At 36.4% G+C, this 17861-nt stretch overlaps 3 protein-coding genes across 3 annotated transcripts; 1 reads left to right on the top strand and 2 right to left on the bottom strand.

Annotated features, from left to right (window-relative positions):
- The first annotated feature begins 2983 nt into the window (after window positions 1–2983).
- On the top strand, window positions 2984–7599 carry LOC113749431 (11-beta-hydroxysteroid dehydrogenase-like 5). Its single transcript, XM_027293173.1, has 6 exons — window positions 2984–3561; window positions 5338–5530; window positions 6087–6172; window positions 6529–6660; window positions 6830–6994; window positions 7158–7599. Exons 1-6 carry the CDS (start codon window positions 3379–3381, stop codon window positions 7467–7469), a joined length of 1071 nt encoding a protein of 356 aa, XP_027148974.1. The 5' UTR covers window positions 2984–3378; the 3' UTR covers window positions 7470–7599.
- A 760-nt stretch (window positions 7600–8359) lies between these two features.
- LOC113750366 (ethylene-responsive transcription factor ERF020) lies at window positions 8360–8866 on the bottom strand. The gene has a single exon (XM_027294353.1). It carries the CDS (start codon window positions 8864–8866, stop codon window positions 8360–8362), a length of 507 nt encoding a protein of 168 aa, XP_027150154.1.
- Window positions 8867–13357: 4491 nt separating this feature from the next.
- LOC113748698 lies at window positions 13358–17861 on the bottom strand. Its single transcript, XM_027292230.1, has 3 exons — window positions 17413–17861; window positions 13977–14234; window positions 13358–13882 (listed from the first exon to the last, which is right to left on the bottom strand). The coding sequence occupies exons 1-3, from the start codon at window positions 17818–17820 to the stop codon at window positions 13694–13696; spliced, it is 855 nt and encodes a 284-aa protein (XP_027148031.1). The 5' UTR covers window positions 17821–17861; the 3' UTR covers window positions 13358–13693.

Raw genomic sequence — 17861 nt, 5'->3', positions numbered from 1 at the left:
GAGATATTGAGGCCCCAATTTTCTCCTTAAATGCCATGTGGAATCCAGTCAGATTTCCATGGTGTAACTGTAAACCACAGAAGCCAAACTTTTGTGTTTTTGTTGGTTGGGGGTCTTTAAGTTTAGTAATTTTGTTTTTAGTCCTTTTCATTGTGACATTTTAGAGTAACCCCGATCAATTGATTTAATTCCATCTAACAGTCGACTCTGACCAAATCAAGGGCCTACGGGCTACAAATAGCTTCCTTATTATTATTATTATTTAAAGGGATCCTAGCCACCTTGTAGGAACACAAGCCTGATAGTTTTTTTGCTTTAAGAAAAAAAATTCAAGCGGTATAAGAGAAAAGTTTGAAAGTCGAATCAGTGGCCATGATTCCCTCACTAAAGTCACTATCAATAAAGTTGGATTTTAGGGATGTAGCTGGTTAAAATTCTTACCTCAGTTAGATCTTGGAGAAGATATTTTTTTTTTCTTTTTTCATTAAATATCTTTACCTATGCGGTAATCAGTTACTCGTAAAACTAATAGTATACTCTATTTCAGTTTTTTTTTTTTTTGGACAAATTCAATATAAGAAAGAACTATGTCCTTTTCTTTTCTTTTTTCTCCTAAAGAATTAAAATTGAAATCCTTTTAACATCTTATATTATGCAACATTCCAGCGAAAAATGTCTTTTGCATTGGCCATTGTTTTCTTGAAATATGCTTTAACCACATTTCTTAATCATCTTCATAATACATACATTACATCTCAAAAGTGCTAGAGTACCGTTTTTGTAAACTTATTTCTAAACAGCACAACGCAAATTGATGTATTTCAAAGTTTTTCATGCTCAGATGGTGTTTGTAAATATTTTATGTTTTTCCTACTGCGCTTTATTCAAATTTTCCTTGCATCCTCATCAAAATTAGATAGTTAAGGTGAAATTATAGCGGTTTTTTCTTTTGTTACCTCTATAAAATGCTAGAGCTGAGAACGAAACAGTTTTTAGGTGAACTAAGTTAAATTTGTTGTTAAGACGATGATTGACTACAGAAAATCTGCACAAAACACAGGAGCCAGCAAAGACTATTTTAAACTACAACCCAAACTAGTTTTTTTCTTTCTTTTTTTTTTTTTTTGGGCAATCCAAACTAGTTATATCATCAATCCCCATCAGAATTCCATGATCAGCCAGTAGATAAAACAAAAAAAAAAAGACTAATCCGCCTATAATTGTAATATGGGCTCATTTCCCTGTTCTCTTGGATGCCTCAGACATATAAAGTTCTTCAATCATTCTAATTGATCTTAGTTCAAATTCCTAAGAATATGGAATGATACACGTCCTAAGTAGACTTCCAACAGTGCGTCCTAGAATGTGAAAGGCTATGGCGAATGCAACCAGAGGAAGTACAGTTACAATAGGTATGGTTTTATGTGGTTATTATTTGGGTATGTAAGAATTTATTAGTACCCAAAAACAACAATTAGCGGCCGTTAACACCGTAGATTTTCAACTCAAATACATGCTCTCTGACAACAACCAAACCCTTTACAATCATCTATTAGTATCCGTTCTCTCGACCTTTTTTGAAGGAGAACAATCTATACCTGAATACTGCAAAGATTGAATTGCCTTGCACTCCTTTCTTTCCAAATGCAGTAAACAGCAGCTGCATTCACTAAAAGCAGAATTCTATACAATGAGGCTTTTCCACATGCATGCAAACGGGTAAATAAATGATAGTACACCAAAATTCAATTGAACATCCTATTAGTCATGATGGCCAATCGATACGGCATAACATCTTGTTTTTTACTCACCAAATGATTTTTAAAACCTTTTAGCTTTCTTGTTGATATGTTTCTCTATGCGCATTTAATCTGCAAGGGAATAGTTACTGCAGAATTGTGGGTACATATATACGAAACACTTCTGAGCTAAATACACTAAGCTATGCTCTTTAAATGGTTGAAGAATTAAAATTTTCATGAGCAAATGATAAGATTTTTAAATTCTTGGTGACATGTAAATTTCAAGAAGGTAAACTGCAAATTTTAAAATAATTTAGAGCAAATAGTAGAATTTTAAACGGCAAATTACACTTTACCCCCATGTGATTTAGTGTTTGTTTACATAACCCCCTATGGTGTCAAAAACTATCCCCTATGGTTTCGTGATTTGGATTAAAATGTCAAAGTGACGTAATTTACAATCCATAACGAAATCAACTAAAATATCTAAAATACCCCTTTGTAAAGTTTTAAATTATTTATTAACCACAGGAGGGTTGAGTATATCTATTGAAAACCAAAATAGAGTTATATGGTAAAACACTAAACCATAAGAAGGTTATATGGTAAAATATAAAACCATATTGAGTTAGAGAGTCATGCATATTATGTTTATATATTTTAATTACTTCAACCATTTCAGATTTTAAACAAGGGTAATTTCGATGCTTTTATAAGTTCTGTTAGAGATGATCATTTCCATCATTTTGACACTTTAATGCAAACTATAAGAGGGTTATATATAGCTTCATCAATTTGAAAGATGAAAAAAAAAACTGTTGACATAATAAAGGATGAATGTTACATGTACGATTGCAGTAAAACCGAGCATGACTACAAGTGAGAGAAAACTCGACCTTACTTAATGGCATATTTTGGCTTCTCCTTTTGTTTAAAGAAAAAATCACGATTGAACCTAGATATAAGACCATTACAAAGCTTATAAAAAAAAATCATGATGAATTTATAGAGAAATTGGGGAAGTTTGGTCAATTAAAAAGATGAGAAAAAAATTACCAACATACCTAAAAGGATGAATTTACATGTAAGAGTAAAGGTTCTTTTGATAACCATATCAATGGGCATGAATTTACTGTTAGATATATTAAAAAAAAAGAAGATAACATTGATTTAAGAGTCTGTGTTATTGAATGATACGGCAAGAGTTTATTGAATAACAGAGCAGGGATGGTAAAATTTTCCTAGAGTAAAATCAGACTCGATAATAAAATGTAAGCATGAGAAATTAATTTTCTTCTGTCTGTGCTGGTCTCATGTACAATATTTCATGCAGAAACTCCGACTGAACCAACGCCTACATCCATTGCCATTTGGCTTTGCACAGAAACACGTGTTAACAGAACACATCACTCTTTTGCATGGCAGTCTTGGTGTTGATCTTCTAGCACTAAATGTCAAGATAGCTGCTTCCATCACCGTTTCCTTGTTTTCCTTCTTTTTCTTTCTTGTTAGTTTCTTCTTCCTGGTGCTCTTCTTAGCTTTTCTCTCCTCGTCCTTCGCTTGACACCAACATAATCCCAAAAAATAAAAGTAAAAAAAAAAAGAATTTTTTTTTTGAAGCTAGTTCTTGGTAGATATGGATTTGATAAACTCCGTCTTGAATTTGGTGGTGCCACCTGCAAGTTTACTTATGCTTGCCTTTGCATGGCCAACTTTGTCATTCATCAATGCTTGTGAATGGCTGTACAATACTTACTTCAGTGAAGAGATGGACAACAAGGTGGTTGTCATCACCGGAGCTTCTTCTGGGATTGGAGAAGTAAGCCCCCTACTTCAGAAATTTTGTATCTACTTCTAGTTATTCCATTGTGTCCAAGTTTTCTAGACAATTTAATTCTTGAATTGGATTTTTTTTTTTTTAAATTTCCTTTTAATAGCTTTTGGTGGGTGAGAGGTTGACAGGTTTAGGAGCTTCTGATAACATAACCGGGATACCAGGTCCTTCCATTTAATTTCGGATGCCAACTGCATAGAAATTTTGGGTAAAGAAATTTAGCATCGGGGACTTTTATTTGTAAATTGAGGTGGGGATTTTATGGTATGCTGTTGAATTTTTCCTCTCACACATTAGTGTGTGACAATTTGGCACAATCAATACCACACGGCCTTACAGTTCAACCCAATTCTTGGATGGAACCTTTTGCTGATCATGGTAATTGCAGCACTGCAGTCCACATAATCTTTATCTTCCATTTTGACGTATCATTTGTGTTTATATTCAAATGATTTGCCACAAGGTTGGTCAAGTTGGATTGGTCATAGATGCCCCATATTTTCCGAATTAGAATTTGAGGTGCTAAGGCAGGGTGACCAGAACAACAATTGGAGGTTGCATAACTGGAATCCACACACGTCCATTTCGCAGAAATAATGCACTTAGACGCATTTATTACGCACGTAAAATGGTCCAAGGAACCATTGCAGAGAAAGACCAAGGAAGTTTCATCTACGCTCTGCCATAGTATTCTGCTGATATTTGAACAAAACCATTCATGAAACAAGTAATGGACCTAATTTTGTCCACTACCTATTAGTAAAAGGCGCAGTAGTGATTAGTGATTAAATGCATCAGGCAGAGTGGTAGAAAAGGGGTAACTGGACTGTGAAAGAACATACAAGTTCATAGGAATACACTGTCCACAACGAAGTCATCTAGCTTAATTGGGAGGGTGTTGCTCCCAATTAAGCTATCTAGCTAGAGGCACCTTGTGTAGGTTGTAGCATTACGCTACTCTGGCATTCACCGGAAGTTGAAGCAATTTCACCTAGGCAACAGTACATAGCCAGCTAATACGACATTTCTTGTTTCCTTTCTTTGAAATCTATACATTTCTCGTTGCAACCATGGCACTCAGTGAAAACACAGGCAGAAATTTTTAAAAAAAAAATCCAGAAACTAATTTCCTCTGCTTCATGCTAGGGGTTGTCCTCACTCATTTACATGACTAATTAATTTAAAATTTTTTACATCTGGAATGATGGATAACTAATTTTCCTGCATTTGCAAATATGTTAAGGGAACTTTACCAGGTTTAGATAATTACCTTGAAGTGTGTTATTGCTTGGATACCAGGTCAGACCTCCTCAATTATGAATAAAAAGAGTATAAACATAAGAAGGATTAACAGCAATGCATGGTAAAACTAATTTAAAACTTCAAAAGGAAATTAATTTCTCCCTGGCCACATTTAATGCAACTTGAGAAATCTTTCTAGACTGAACACTTTCAGATTTTGGTGCGATTATCTGATGTTATAGGTACTAGAAAAAGGGTCATTTTCATTCTTGTAGCCATAGGATTTCCTCTAGTGAATCATGTCAAGTAGCCATTTGAACTGGAAAGGCTATCTAGACTAGCTTTGCTATGAGAGACTTTGTACCACTGCTAGAGTCAGTCGTATATCTTTTCAGCTAAAAAAATTCCAACTTCCGTGTATTTCCTCTTTGATTTCTTTTAACAGTCATTACATAAGAAATGATAAAGAAATTTTATTACCCGATAATGTTATAAACTAAGAACCTTTTCCTGTCACAGCAAATTGCCTATGAATATGCAAAAAGGGGTGCCAATCTTGTACTGGTGGCACGAAGAGACAACAGGCTCCATGGCATAGCTGATAACGCTCAACGTTTGGGCTCAAGGCATGTGTTGATAATGGCTGCAGATGTTGTCAAGGAAGAAGATTGTAGAAGATTCATCAATGAAACTATCAACTACTTTGGGTGTGGTAGGCCTGGAATTGTTTATTCAACTCATTTTATTCATAACATCATTTAGAAATATTTCATGCTTCTCTAGTGAACATGCCTTACTCGAAGTGCCTTTGCCACTGGTCAGGCTTACCTTTTTCTTAAAATTAAAATGTTCTGAAAGATTAAGATGAACTTGAAGGTCAGTTCTAGAGACAGTGTGCACGTAAGGTATAGTGCCTTTACAGCAGCATACAAAGGTTGTTATCATGATAATACATCTGAGGCTTAAGGAAACTTTTTATATAGTCCAAAATAAAAGATAAAAGAACTCCAGAATCCTACCTTGTTTTCTAACCCTTGCATGTCTACTTCCTTGTTATGCACGATCAACATGGGAAGACTACCTCCGATACACAGCTCCTGACTAATTTATTATCTGAACCAAGTTATTTTGCCTACTACGTACTGTTGGACCCTTGAAATGCTGCATTCTCACTGCAGTGGAGCTCTGTTTATTGGTTGACATAAATGAATCTTTTGTGACCAGATTGTAACATCAACAGAGTATCTGTTGGCTCTTTCCTTTTGCAGTGGACCATCTAGTAAACACAGCTAGCTTGGGGCATACTTTCTTTTTCGAGGAAGCTACAGATGCATCAGTATTTCCGATTTTATTGGTAAGATATTACCATCAAATATCAAGTGCATCTTTTGATAGTTAACATGTTGGACGGTATGGAGGGAGGGTGTGTAAGTGAGAGGTCCCGAGTTCGAGACCTCACACTTACACTAAGGGGAAAAAAAATGTTAACAGCTTCTGAAATTTGCTACTCTATGATTTCCATAGAAATGGTTTTAAATTGTACACGTTCTTTAGCTCAAGGAGGTGTTCCTCAAATCAGCTTTTAAATTTTAATATTGTTATTGAATCTACTCATTTTTACCAATTTTCTCTTCTTAAGAGTCTTGACAGTTGATCCTGCATGTAATTGACTGCAGTAAGTCACAATATTATGACATCTAATTGTATCAGGACATAAATTTCTGGGGGAATGTGTATCCAACCTATGTGGCTCTGCCTTATCTCCGGCAAACTAATGGTCGAATCGTTGTGAATGCTTCAATTGAAAATTGGTTACCTTTGCCGAGAATGAGCTTATATTCTGTAAGTATATATGTACTGTTTCTTCCTGCTACGGTCTCCTTTAATTTCAAGCACCTGCTGCTGAAGTTCGCATTTCAGGCAAAAGTTGAAAAATCCATCTCTGTGGTTGTAACATATCTGTGCGTTTTTCCTCCTCTCTTTTTTATACGTGGCTTTCTTTCTCATGTAGGCGGCCAAAGCTGCACTTATAAACTTCTATGAAACCCTGAGATTTGAAGTGAAGGATGAAGTCGGCATAACAATCGCAACCCATGGTTGGATAGGGACTGAAATGACCCGTGGAAGATTCATGGTTGAAGAAGGTGCAGAGATGCAATGGAAAGAAGAAAGAGAGGTGAGTTTTTCTCCTCCATGTCATGTGTCCCATCAATTCTTGTTCTAAACCTCATTTTGCAATCGGAGTTTTACAGACTAACGATTTCCTGTGCTCTAGTCTGGTAATACCCATTTCTGAAATTGTTCATGGTGCTAAACCATTTCATCCATTTCCATTCTAGGTACAAGTGACTGGTGGTCCCGCAGAGGATTTTGCAAAGTTGATCGTGGGTGGGGCTTGCCGACAAGCTGCATATGTAAAATACCCAAGCTGGTACGACATATTCTTTGTTTTCAGGGTCTTTTCTCCTAATGTCCTGTACTGGACCTTTCACTTGCTCTCCACAAGTCATGTTTCAAGAAGAACTTCTTTCATCGGCACTGGAAGGCCTCTTTTGGAGGGCTCCCCTCCGAGGAAACTTCTCACTGGTGCAAGTCCTGGTACCTCCTCTCAGTCTCAAGTACCCGTTTACCAGCAGCAGAAAGTGGAATGAAAGGGTTATAGTCATGATCATTATTATTTACCGGTTTTGATGTTTACTTTGTTTTCTTGTGATACTTTGGAGAAATTTGTCTCAGACAACTGTAAAAGAGTGTTATCAATTTCAGTAGATGATTAACTCAGTAATCTTGTCTGCACATCAAACTTTTTTTCATCCTAATATAGCTTGTAATCAGCTACTGCTGCAGGACATGTTATTGTTACCCATAGGAAAGAAACGACACCTTAAACTAACATGTAAGACAGCTCAAGATTCCTATTTGCTAAGTCCATCACAGGGGTTCTTGAATCCAATTGATTCATGGCAGATTGAATTCTTGGGTACCCCTCAAATTCGTTTTCTGCACCTCTATGAAAGAAGCCAGTGTTTTTATGCAACTCCACATTATCTGGAAGGGCTAGCTGCATCTAATCTGCTGTATCATGTACAATGTCAACAAGTCCCAAATGAATTGCACATAGGCAGAAATCCTGCTGGGATTATGGGACGATAATAACTGTTTGATGACACAGTCCCATAATTTTATTGTAATCACTCGGACAGCAAATGGTATAGCTATAAAAATCAATATTTAGTTGATCTATATGATTTGATGACAAGGGTCCTAAGCTAAGGGCGGAACATACTGAAGCTTGACTACAAATATAGGGAATTGTTTCAGTTTCTGCAGAAACCATTTCCCTTTTTTCTGTATCGAGTCAAACGCACGTCATAATGAGTCCAATCATTAATTGCCCGTGCTTGATTTTGAGTACAAAGCATTGAATTGCATGTTACAATCGTAGAGCTTGAACTCCTTGCGTAACTTTCAACAAAGAATTACCTTTCTCGGGGGCATAAAACAGGTTTTGGCAATATATCTAAGCCTGAGAGAATATTACTCAGAGATAATCGTCAACCGAAATGTTCAAAGCTTGATCACCTAATTCTCTGCTGAACTCTTTGCCTTCCCACGATGGTATGTCTGAAAAACCATCATTCCCGCATGGCGAAAACCTTTCCTCCGGTCTAGAATTCACCACATTTTCCTCCACTTTTACGGGAGAATCCGCCGGACGCTTGGCTATTATTTGTGCATCTACAGCCATGCCAGCATCCGTGGCTGCCTTCTGGACGGACCTGGGCGACATTCCTCTTTGAACTCCAGCAGGCAGCATCACAGGAAAGTTGAAATCATCCAATGATGCATTCTCCCGCAAACAATAGTATGCAATGTCATGTGCCATCGCAGCAGCCTCCGGAGCTGCATAAGAGCCTAGCCAAAGGCGGTCTTGCGTGCCGGGAACTCGAATTTCCGACACCCATTTGCCCCATTTCCGCCGTCGAATCCCTCTAAATCTTTTCTGGGACGTGCTGCAACTGCTGCCACCTTCATCTGAGCTGCTCATTTTGCTAGAATAATACTGGTGTGAAAGTAATGGACTTCTTAAGATAAAATTCGTGTATGGAAAGTGGAGCTCTAGCAAATGTGTGATATGATATGGGCTTTTATAAGTTGAATAGAGCAAGAGGGGTTGACTATTTGTTTGTTTGATTTATTATTTATCGTTAAAAGTCAAAACTTTCAAAGGTCAGAAGCTTGGACCTTGGACAAACCAGAAAAATTAGCTGTTTTTGCCATTTGAAACTTCTAGGACACGTCTAAATTAGAAACAACTGACTGGTGAGATCTCATGTGATCATCAACTTGCAGCTGAGAGGAGATGCGGTCAAGGTGGCGGCTTAGATTTTTTGAGGAGATTTTGAGGTTTATGAATTAAATGCACGTGTATTTATTGCCAAAAAGGTGAATTTTGCCTGTTGCAGGTGACTCCGTCAACGAATTCTACAATTTGCACCGCACAAGCACTAGTTCATAATTTTGGAAAGGAAAAGAAAAGCAATTCATAGCTTTTGTTTTACTAAGTAATACTTTTCTTTTTATTCACCAAAAAGGCAAGCAAACTAAGGCTAAATAATAGACTTTTGAAAATTATAAATATTAATAATGTATTTCAATATTTTATGATTGATTTAAGTGCCTTCTAGAAATCATTTCACAAACCACTCTCAAGATCCTAAATATTCTGTCTACCCTTCAAATATCACACATGAAAGGAGTATATAGTAAACATTTTATAAGTGTATAATAATTTTAATGGTCATGAACTAACTATTACGCTTAATTTTTCTTTTTTATTAAGTTCCATTATTTCTTTCTTCTTTTTTTTTTTTTTAACATACAGATAATTGTTCGAGTAAATGGAGAAGTCAAATACACATAGGTCCATATCCAAAGAAATGGCACTATGTGTCCGGCCTTTTCTAGTCCTGGTTCTCTCTTTTAAAGAACACACAAGATCCTTGTGTATGTACTGCTCGTGTTGTGTTTGGATTGCATTTTTCATGATTTTTCATAGAAAAATTACTGTAACGATTTGATGTATGTGAGGAAAAAAGGTAATAGGGAAATGTGATCACGGAAAACGACGTAATTTTTCGATGAAAAACCGCAATCCAAACAAATAAATCTCAACATACACTCTAATTAATAGCATAATCAATTGAGCTCTATTAATGCGGGTAATGTTCAGGGTTGTAAGTTACAAACAATCCTAGAGGACATTAAGGCCCTAAAGAATAGCTTTGACAGTTGCCTATTCTCTTTTGTTCCCAGAACTGCGAATAGGTGTAGTCATGCAATGGCTCAGTTTGCAACCAAGGTGATTAGAAACATTGATTGGGATACTTCTTTCCCAGCATGGCTAACTGATCTAGCTAGGAAAGATATGGGGGGTAGTTATCCCTTTTTGTAATTAACTCTTGTATTTTCAAGTGTTAATATCTATAAACTGTTATCGTTTGTTAAAAAAAAAAATTGAGTAAATATCTAAATCAAACACAGATGGTTTACTAGATAGGAAGATTTGCAAACAAAATTTCAAATTTTTTTTCTACTCACATCATAAATACAATTTTCAATCACCTTTTTTTTATCTCTCATACATCACATCACATCACATAAAGTATAACAATAATTATCTCAAATAAATATTTTAAATAACCTTCTATCCAAACAAGCTCTGGACAATAAATCTAAGTAATTGAATTTAGATAATAAATTAAGTATAAGATCGATGTATACGATAACGTAGGGCTAACCGTATGCCAATTGCCACCACGTCATCTCAATTTGAATTTATACGCATGTTACTTAATTAATACGCGTAGGACTTCGAAAGAAAAATCAATTATGAGTGTCACGAGATTTGTAAGTCGTGACTATGTTTTGATGCATGCGGGGGTGCAGAGACCATACAATATCCCGTCCTGTGACATCAGTGGGGGCTTGGGTTGGTGGGTCAGCGGAGGACCTGTAAAACCTCGGCAGAGTAAACATCGCGGCACGTTGGTATCGAAATTCATCATCTGCTGCGTCACGAAGCATGTCGGTGCAACATGCAACATGGAAAAACGGTTAGTAGGAATTAGGAATTTAGGAGCAGCCCAACTCTTCAGCTGTTTGAAATTTGATCCAAAAATTAAATATGGCTTCCAAGTTTGACACATTCTAATTACATCTTATAATATTTCATACCAACACTAGTAAATTGCTTTTCTTTTTCTTCTTTCTGAAACCGGGACGGTGGTCCTTGTTAACAAGTCTTTTCTTTGTGGGATTTCCAAACTAATTTCATTCACTCTGAAGTCAAATCTACTGTTTAAGTTAGTCTTCCCACACCAAATTGACTTATGATGCACTGTCTATTTCAGCTCCTTGGATGTCGAATGGGGGAATCATAATGGTACTGTATTGTTAGATACAACAATGTATTTGTAAACAGTGATGGAGCTAGGAAGTAGGACCCGTGATAAGAGAATGTAACGATCAACTTCAACGTAAATCATGCTCTTAGACTTATTCATATAAGAAATATAGTATATACTTTGATTTTAAAAGTCAAATCATCTTCTCCCATTAGAGTGTCGTTAACGTTTAATTTGAAATATGTCCAAAATTTTTGTTAGAGATAATCAACAAAATATCTTTTTTTTTTTTTGGAGGTAAATATAGAATAAGGAGGAAATATATAAAACTTCAAAGGATAAAGGAATTTTCTTAAATTTAAGGGGGGCAATACAACTAAAAGAGAGGGAGCAATTGAATTTGAGGGGTGACTTCAAGGCCATTTTATAAACTTAAATTTGAGGAGTGACTTAAATTTGAGGAGCAATTTTATAAAATTCAAGGGGTGACTTAAAACTCTTGAAAATTTCCAAGGCCATTATACAATTTTATTAAATTTGAGGGGGAGCAATTGCCAACCCTCAATCCTATGTGGCACCACCACTGCCAGTAAATGCTAGGACTAATATCACATCATGCCCTTGAAGTTTTTCTCTCTTTTTTTTCCACTTTCCAGTTTACACTTGAAGTTTTGTTTGGACTGTTTGCATTCTAAAAGATAAGTATCCAGATTAAGGGCTTCACAAATCAACTTTTGTCCAATTTAAATAGGTTTATATAATTCTTTTTACATTTGGTGTAAACTTGTACAATTTTGATGTAATCACCAGCTTAGTTGTATGAGTTGAAAAATTCAAATTTACACCAAAATTATATGAATTTCTACCAAAAGTTATAAGAATTGCATGAAATTATTTGAAACTCAACTTGTGAGGCCCCTTGTGGGAATTGAGAATCCAAACGAAATGTCTCACATCAAATTTGTCAAATTGTGAAGAAGAAAAAATTGGTATACATGCTTGAACCCAATTAAGCTGTTAGCAACTTCACGTTGACCATTTTGAATCCAATACTTTGGGCCAAAAGTTATTCGACCAGTCCAAGGAATTGAAGCATTATAATTAATATCAAAATGAACTTCACACAGTCTCGGTGCAGGGTGAGTCTGAATCAATGTGTTATAATTTCAACTATACGAGAAAAAGAGTGAAGAAACTAAGTGTTATGTAGAACTAAGCCACCTCTAAAATCCCTTAATTACATTAGGCGGGGGCTATATCTAGAATCCTAGCAGAAGTGAGTAGACAATTTGGATTAGCACGAAGAAAATACTTCGCATATATGCTTGAACCCGTTGAACTATTGGTAACTTTAAACAAACTATTTTGATCCCATAGTTTCCGCTCAAAAAATTATTGGGCCAACCCAGTGAACCCAAATCTTGCGACCCTGATCATCAAGCATCCTAATCTAGGCGAACCATTGTCCTTTCAATTAGGAGTTTTGCATTAACCAATGAAAGACATATCAGCAATTGACTAGTTACCGCATAGGTGGCATTTTCCGTGCTAAATTTTAGCCTTTGGGGATATTAATCATTTTATATAACTCGCTCGCTTTAGTTGTCTTTTCTCGTGCAATTGATATTTGAATATAAATTTTAGGATAAGAACCCAGTACAATTGTATTTTATGTGATTCCGTTCAATCGTTATATATGTTTAAATTTTTAATATATAAATATATCATAATATCATACTGAATATATGTTAAATATTTTATTCATATACGCCACTTTTACCTCGAATACAATAAGTGGACCAAATCTAACCTGAGTCCAACTGCACAGCCCTCTCCCGTTTTAAGGTATTGATGACAACCGGACGTCAATTGTGTTCACATGGTCTAAAGGAATGTCAACGTATAATCTCTACGCTCCAATTATTTCCATCAAAGGGTAAAATCCCGAGAAACAGCCTAATAGGCCGACGGCAGTCGGGCAACTCAGGAAATGCAAAAACAAAAGCAGCCGCAGCTTAAAAAGAGTTGACAAGTGAAAGTCCCGGCCAGTGGAGAAAATGTGAAACAGAGTGAGAGACTCTGCACCAGATTTATATCCAGGCAAGAGTTTGGTCATACATAACAATCAAGAGGAAAAAGAAGGGAAGATTTTGCTGATTTAAATGGATGTAAGTTTCAGAAGACAACAATGGCCAATGAGGAAGAAGAATACAGAATATGATATACAGAACTAATCATATGAGAAAATGAAAGCCGATAATTCGTTCATATGGCTACAGCTGTGTCAATACTTTTGATTATTGAATCATATACAAGAATCATCATTAGTCTCATACTTTGGAATCAAAGTAGTTTGGACAGAATACAGAAGTTGTCAAGGTATGAAAGCAAGTACTATGAATGTTCTTGGTTCACCACAATAGCAGTACGTGGAAATTTTTTCCATCATGTGAGATTCGAACAGACTCTCAATTGAAAGCATTCGAAATCGAATAAATGAAGTCCAAGAACCCTGTTCCCTTAAGTAGGCCTTTCCCAGTCAACAGCTCGAAATCTAAAAGCAACAGAAAACCAATAATTGCTGCCTTTCCATTTATCAATTCATTTGTCCCTGTGAATCCAAAGCCTTCCAGCTCCTCATCAACCACCATTCTCACCTGAGAAGGATAACAGAATCTTAAAAGTTAGAAAGTTGCTCTCCTGTCTTGACTAGAAATCACATGAATAATGTAGAGCTGTGCTGTTTATTACCTCTTCGACATTGACATCAGTTGCTGTTAAACCAGGTTGAGCTTTTCCACTGAAGACAATCTCTGCAGACGCATCGCTTGCACCACCTTTTAAGCTTATGTAGATATTTTCACCTTCTACTTTCACTGGATAAACAAATAAGTTTCTTAAAGCCGGAGTCAGAACCCTCAGCACGGGATTATTAGGATACCACTCTTTAATAGCTCCAGTTCGCAGATCAAATGTGCTATCAGTTGTTGGGCAAACTATACAGCCATCCTGTATGCAAGCACCAGGTTTTCTTCTTTAGTCTCTAATCATTTGGTAGGTGTATAAAATAAAGATCACAGAAAGAAAACTATCTGGTCTCGCGTGATAAGATCACTCAGCGTATCATATCCCCCTACCCAAAAAACAAAGACTTTGCTAACAGTAAACCAAAATCCTTAACATGTCTCTCAATCCATTACGAGTGTAAAACGAAATATATGCATATGCACATATTTATACAGGACACTTCATTTTACGCATGCTAATACTTGGATATACCCTGAAATTCTCTTACAGGAACATCAGCCTAAATGTTGACATAGTAACTGAAATATAATTGCTTCAACTAATAGCAAAATTTTGGTATACAAAATTAAAGGAGAAACCCAAAAATTGGTCATGAAAAAGGTCAGGTAACACGAAATACAGTCATCATTTACATGAAAAATGATAAGTGCTTTATAGAAAAATATAAGCATCTGAAAATGGTTATTAGCATCACACTTTTATCACTGCATGTGCTGCATGCAGCCCCAGAGAGATGGGAGGAAATAAAAGGGTGGCTGGGGGAAGAAGGCAAAGACAGCATCCAATGACTCATCAAATAGAAACTAAAGCCAGTAACATGAGAGGAGAACAAAGAGCTCCCTCAATTGTTGATGAAGAATCTGAAGAAACATTTTGACTCTCAAAACTTATCTATGCAACAGTTTCCTTTTGCCATTTACTTAATAGAATTTCATTTTCAAGATCTATGTTGACAAAACATAAATTAAAACAGGGTCCTAGAAAATATGTTCTTGAAACATTGCCAGCTTCATTCATTTGACTGATTAACTACACAAGACCTCCCTAAGGTTTAAGGCAAATAAGTTTGGCCCTTGACACATGATTTTATTGTTTAACAGCTTTGATTTTAGTTAGAAGAGAAACCTGGGGTCAAAACAAATAAAAGACTGCAGACTTTTTAACTCAATTTCTTTATTCATCCTTCAAATTCCTGATTGCTCACATGAATTGCTGACAAGGTTAAACCCATCTGGAAATGCTGTGTATCTTCACATATGTTCAGCCGGTCATCATAGGTATTGAATAAAAGCATTTGAAGTTATCTTGCTTTCTTATTAGATCACCAAATTCTTGACCTTTAGTGGTGCTTAGAAAAGCAAATTGAAGCTCACATCCATTCATCCTAGTGCTGTAGTGGAGTAAAACTCCAAATCTGACATCCCTTTTACAAGTCCCCACTATAAAAGTTAAAAAACACTAAAAATCTAAAGAAAATTTCCTCCATTGGACCTCTAACTTCTCTGCTGTCTACTTATACACTCAATGCAAGTAGGAGCTTCAATAATGAAAATGAGAGAGAAGGGAGAAGAAGATGATGAGGGAAAGGAGAACCGGTTCACAGCAAGGAGCAGGATCTAACCTTGTATACAAACCTATTAAGTGGAAAAAGGTTGTCCAACTAATAAATGTCAAACCATACTGCTCTTTTAGAAAGGCTTATATATTGGGATAAAATGTTCAAACTAGCTCTAAACATTTCCACCTTGATATTTGGAGGTTTAGCCTATCCTTGTGAGCCAGAAAAATGCCAAAAGATGACTAGTAAGTCAAATTCATAATGTTGCTTCTTATGCCCATGATTTTAAAAGAGAAATTCAATGCAGGTATAGTTCATGTTCACCCTAAAATAGCCGCAACAGTGATAACCACATAAGTGAAAACCATTTAATGTAATTATTTGCTCTCTGTTTTTCAAGTAGCATGATCCATAATTCTAAAATGATTTTCAAAAGATCACAACCACAAATGTAAGTCAAATGATGACACTTCCAAATCCTTAAAATGAGAATAACATGTGTCTACAACAGACACAGGTACACTCTAAAGGTCTGCAAACTATACAACAGATGGGCCACCACGTGCATTAGTTGATATCTAACCTCTCCTGCAAGTCTAGCAACTCAAGTTATCATTGGGAACCGAGATCCTAAGTAGTGCACTAGGCTAATAGGAAGCCATAGTTAATCTTCAAACAGAACTCCAGAAGAAAATTTAGGTGGGGTTGGGAGGAGGGGGAAGCAAAGAAATTCTCAAAACTAGAAATTATGAGGAAGAAAACAGCAATATTTGCATGAGATTGTTGCTGACAATGTTCATAAAATTACACAAATATATTCAGCAATCACCGGTAGCAAGCATCCAGGTCCTTCCCAAAACTAAATAAACAATAGCATTTGTCATATATCACTAAAAATGAAAACTTCACTGTACAAATGTAACAAATCACACAGATGATCATATCTAAAGATAACTAAACATATCAACGAAAGATTTAGGAAAACATCTCTTTTTCCCAGTATACTTTTGGGTACATGTTAACAACATTACAGAAGCTCTCCCACAACATTCTTGCCCCTAAAATATTTTTAAATTCACTCTCCCCATCTAATGTTCTGCAGCAAATTTCAGTGTTTGCTTACCCTCCAAATATCCCAAGTCCTCTATTAATCTATGTTTCCACCATTAGGAATTTCTAGAGTACACCACAGACCACAATTACATCAGAAACATCTAATACTGCTGGCCACAATCTGACAGCCTAATAAATATAATCAATGAAACAATGATCACCCATCCCATGTCACTATTGCACCCAAAAAAATAAAATCCATATCAGACAAACATATTCCGACAAACAAAACAAAGGTAAAATAAACTAACAACATTAAAAACAGGAGTAAAAGCAAAGGGGAAGAGGCAAAACAAGAATTGCGTACAACCCAATGGTTAAGACAATTATTCCTCATCTTAGAACAAGGTTCAACTCTCACCCATCCATTCTCCCTTCACCCTACAACCTTCCCCTAAAAAGGGCAATCTGGCAATGCAAATTAGTAGCCAAAAAACAGAGTAACTATTAGGTATCATGAGAAAAACCCTTTATACCCAATGCTGAACTAAGGACAAACAATCACTTCTAAAACTAAGGCAAGTGGAAAATTTGAGAGAACCCGTTTAGTCCAATGTAGGTACAAAAAGGTTCGATTAAGCTCGAATTCAAACTCAACTAAGACTCAATTTCATTGAGAGCTCGAGCTCAACTCCACTCGATTACCTATCCCCCCTTTCCTCTTCTTCCTCTCCATTTTTTAATTCAAAAATAGTGAACGAAATTGACCTGAGTGAGTTTGGCATTGAGCAAGCCCTCAGTATAGGCACCTTCAGCCGGGGACCTATTTTCAATAGCAAAAACTTCATCTTTATACCACAGCAGCAGTATAATCTCTCCATCTTGCATAATCACGCGCCGCTCTCCTTTGGGAAGAGCCGCCAGCGGCACCACAGGAACCCAGTTCTCAGTATTGTCCTTAGGAGCTGCCGCAGAGGAGGACTCCTCCGCCTGCACTGAGGAAGAGGAGACGTCAGTGGCCTTACGTGAAATGCTGAGGAGTCTCTTGGGTTTGAAAAATGAGGGTGGTTTTATGGTTGTTAGCGGCGGTTGGCCGTGATGGCGGTGGTGGTGGGATGCAGATGGGACGGTTAAGAAGGCGGTGGTGAGTTTGGAAGCGGCGGTGGCAGCAGCCATTATTGAATTTTTTTTTTAGTTTGTTTATTTTAATTTATTTT

The sequence above is a fragment of the Coffea eugenioides genome, chromosome 10 (genome assembly GCF_003713205.1).
Source record: "Coffea eugenioides isolate CCC68of chromosome 10, Ceug_1.0, whole genome shotgun sequence".
NCBI classification, from domain to species: Eukaryota; Viridiplantae; Streptophyta; class Magnoliopsida; order Gentianales; family Rubiaceae; genus Coffea; species Coffea eugenioides.
The sequence above is the reverse complement of the archived record's forward strand: the minus strand, read 5'-3'. Positions and strand labels throughout refer to the sequence as shown.

Coding starts and splice junctions, on each gene's coding strand:
- LOC113749431 (XM_027293173.1), top strand. CDS start 3,379: ATGGATTTGATAAACTCCGTCTTGAATTTGGTGGTGCCACCTGCAAGT. Junction 5,531..6,086: donor TATCAACTACTTTGGGTGTG/GTAGGCCTGGAA, acceptor TTCCTTTTGCAG/TGGACCATCTAGTAAACACA. Junction 6,173..6,528: donor CAGTATTTCCGATTTTATTG/GTAAGATATTAC, acceptor TAATTGTATCAG/GACATAAATTTCTGGGGGAA.
- LOC113750366 (XM_027294353.1), bottom strand. CDS start 8,866: ATGAGCAGCTCAGATGAAGGTGGCAGCAGTTGCAGCACGTCCCAGAAA.
- LOC113748698 (XM_027292230.1), bottom strand. CDS start 17,820: ATGGCTGCTGCCACCGCCGCTTCCAAACTCACCACCGCCTTCTTAACC. Junction 14,235..17,412: donor TCAATGCCAAACTCACTCAG/GTCAATTTCGTT, acceptor GCTTGCATACAG/GATGGCTGTATAGTTTGCCC. Junction 13,883..13,976: donor CTGATGTCAATGTCGAAGAG/GTAATAAACAGC, acceptor TATCCTTCTCAG/GTGAGAATGGTGGTTGATGA.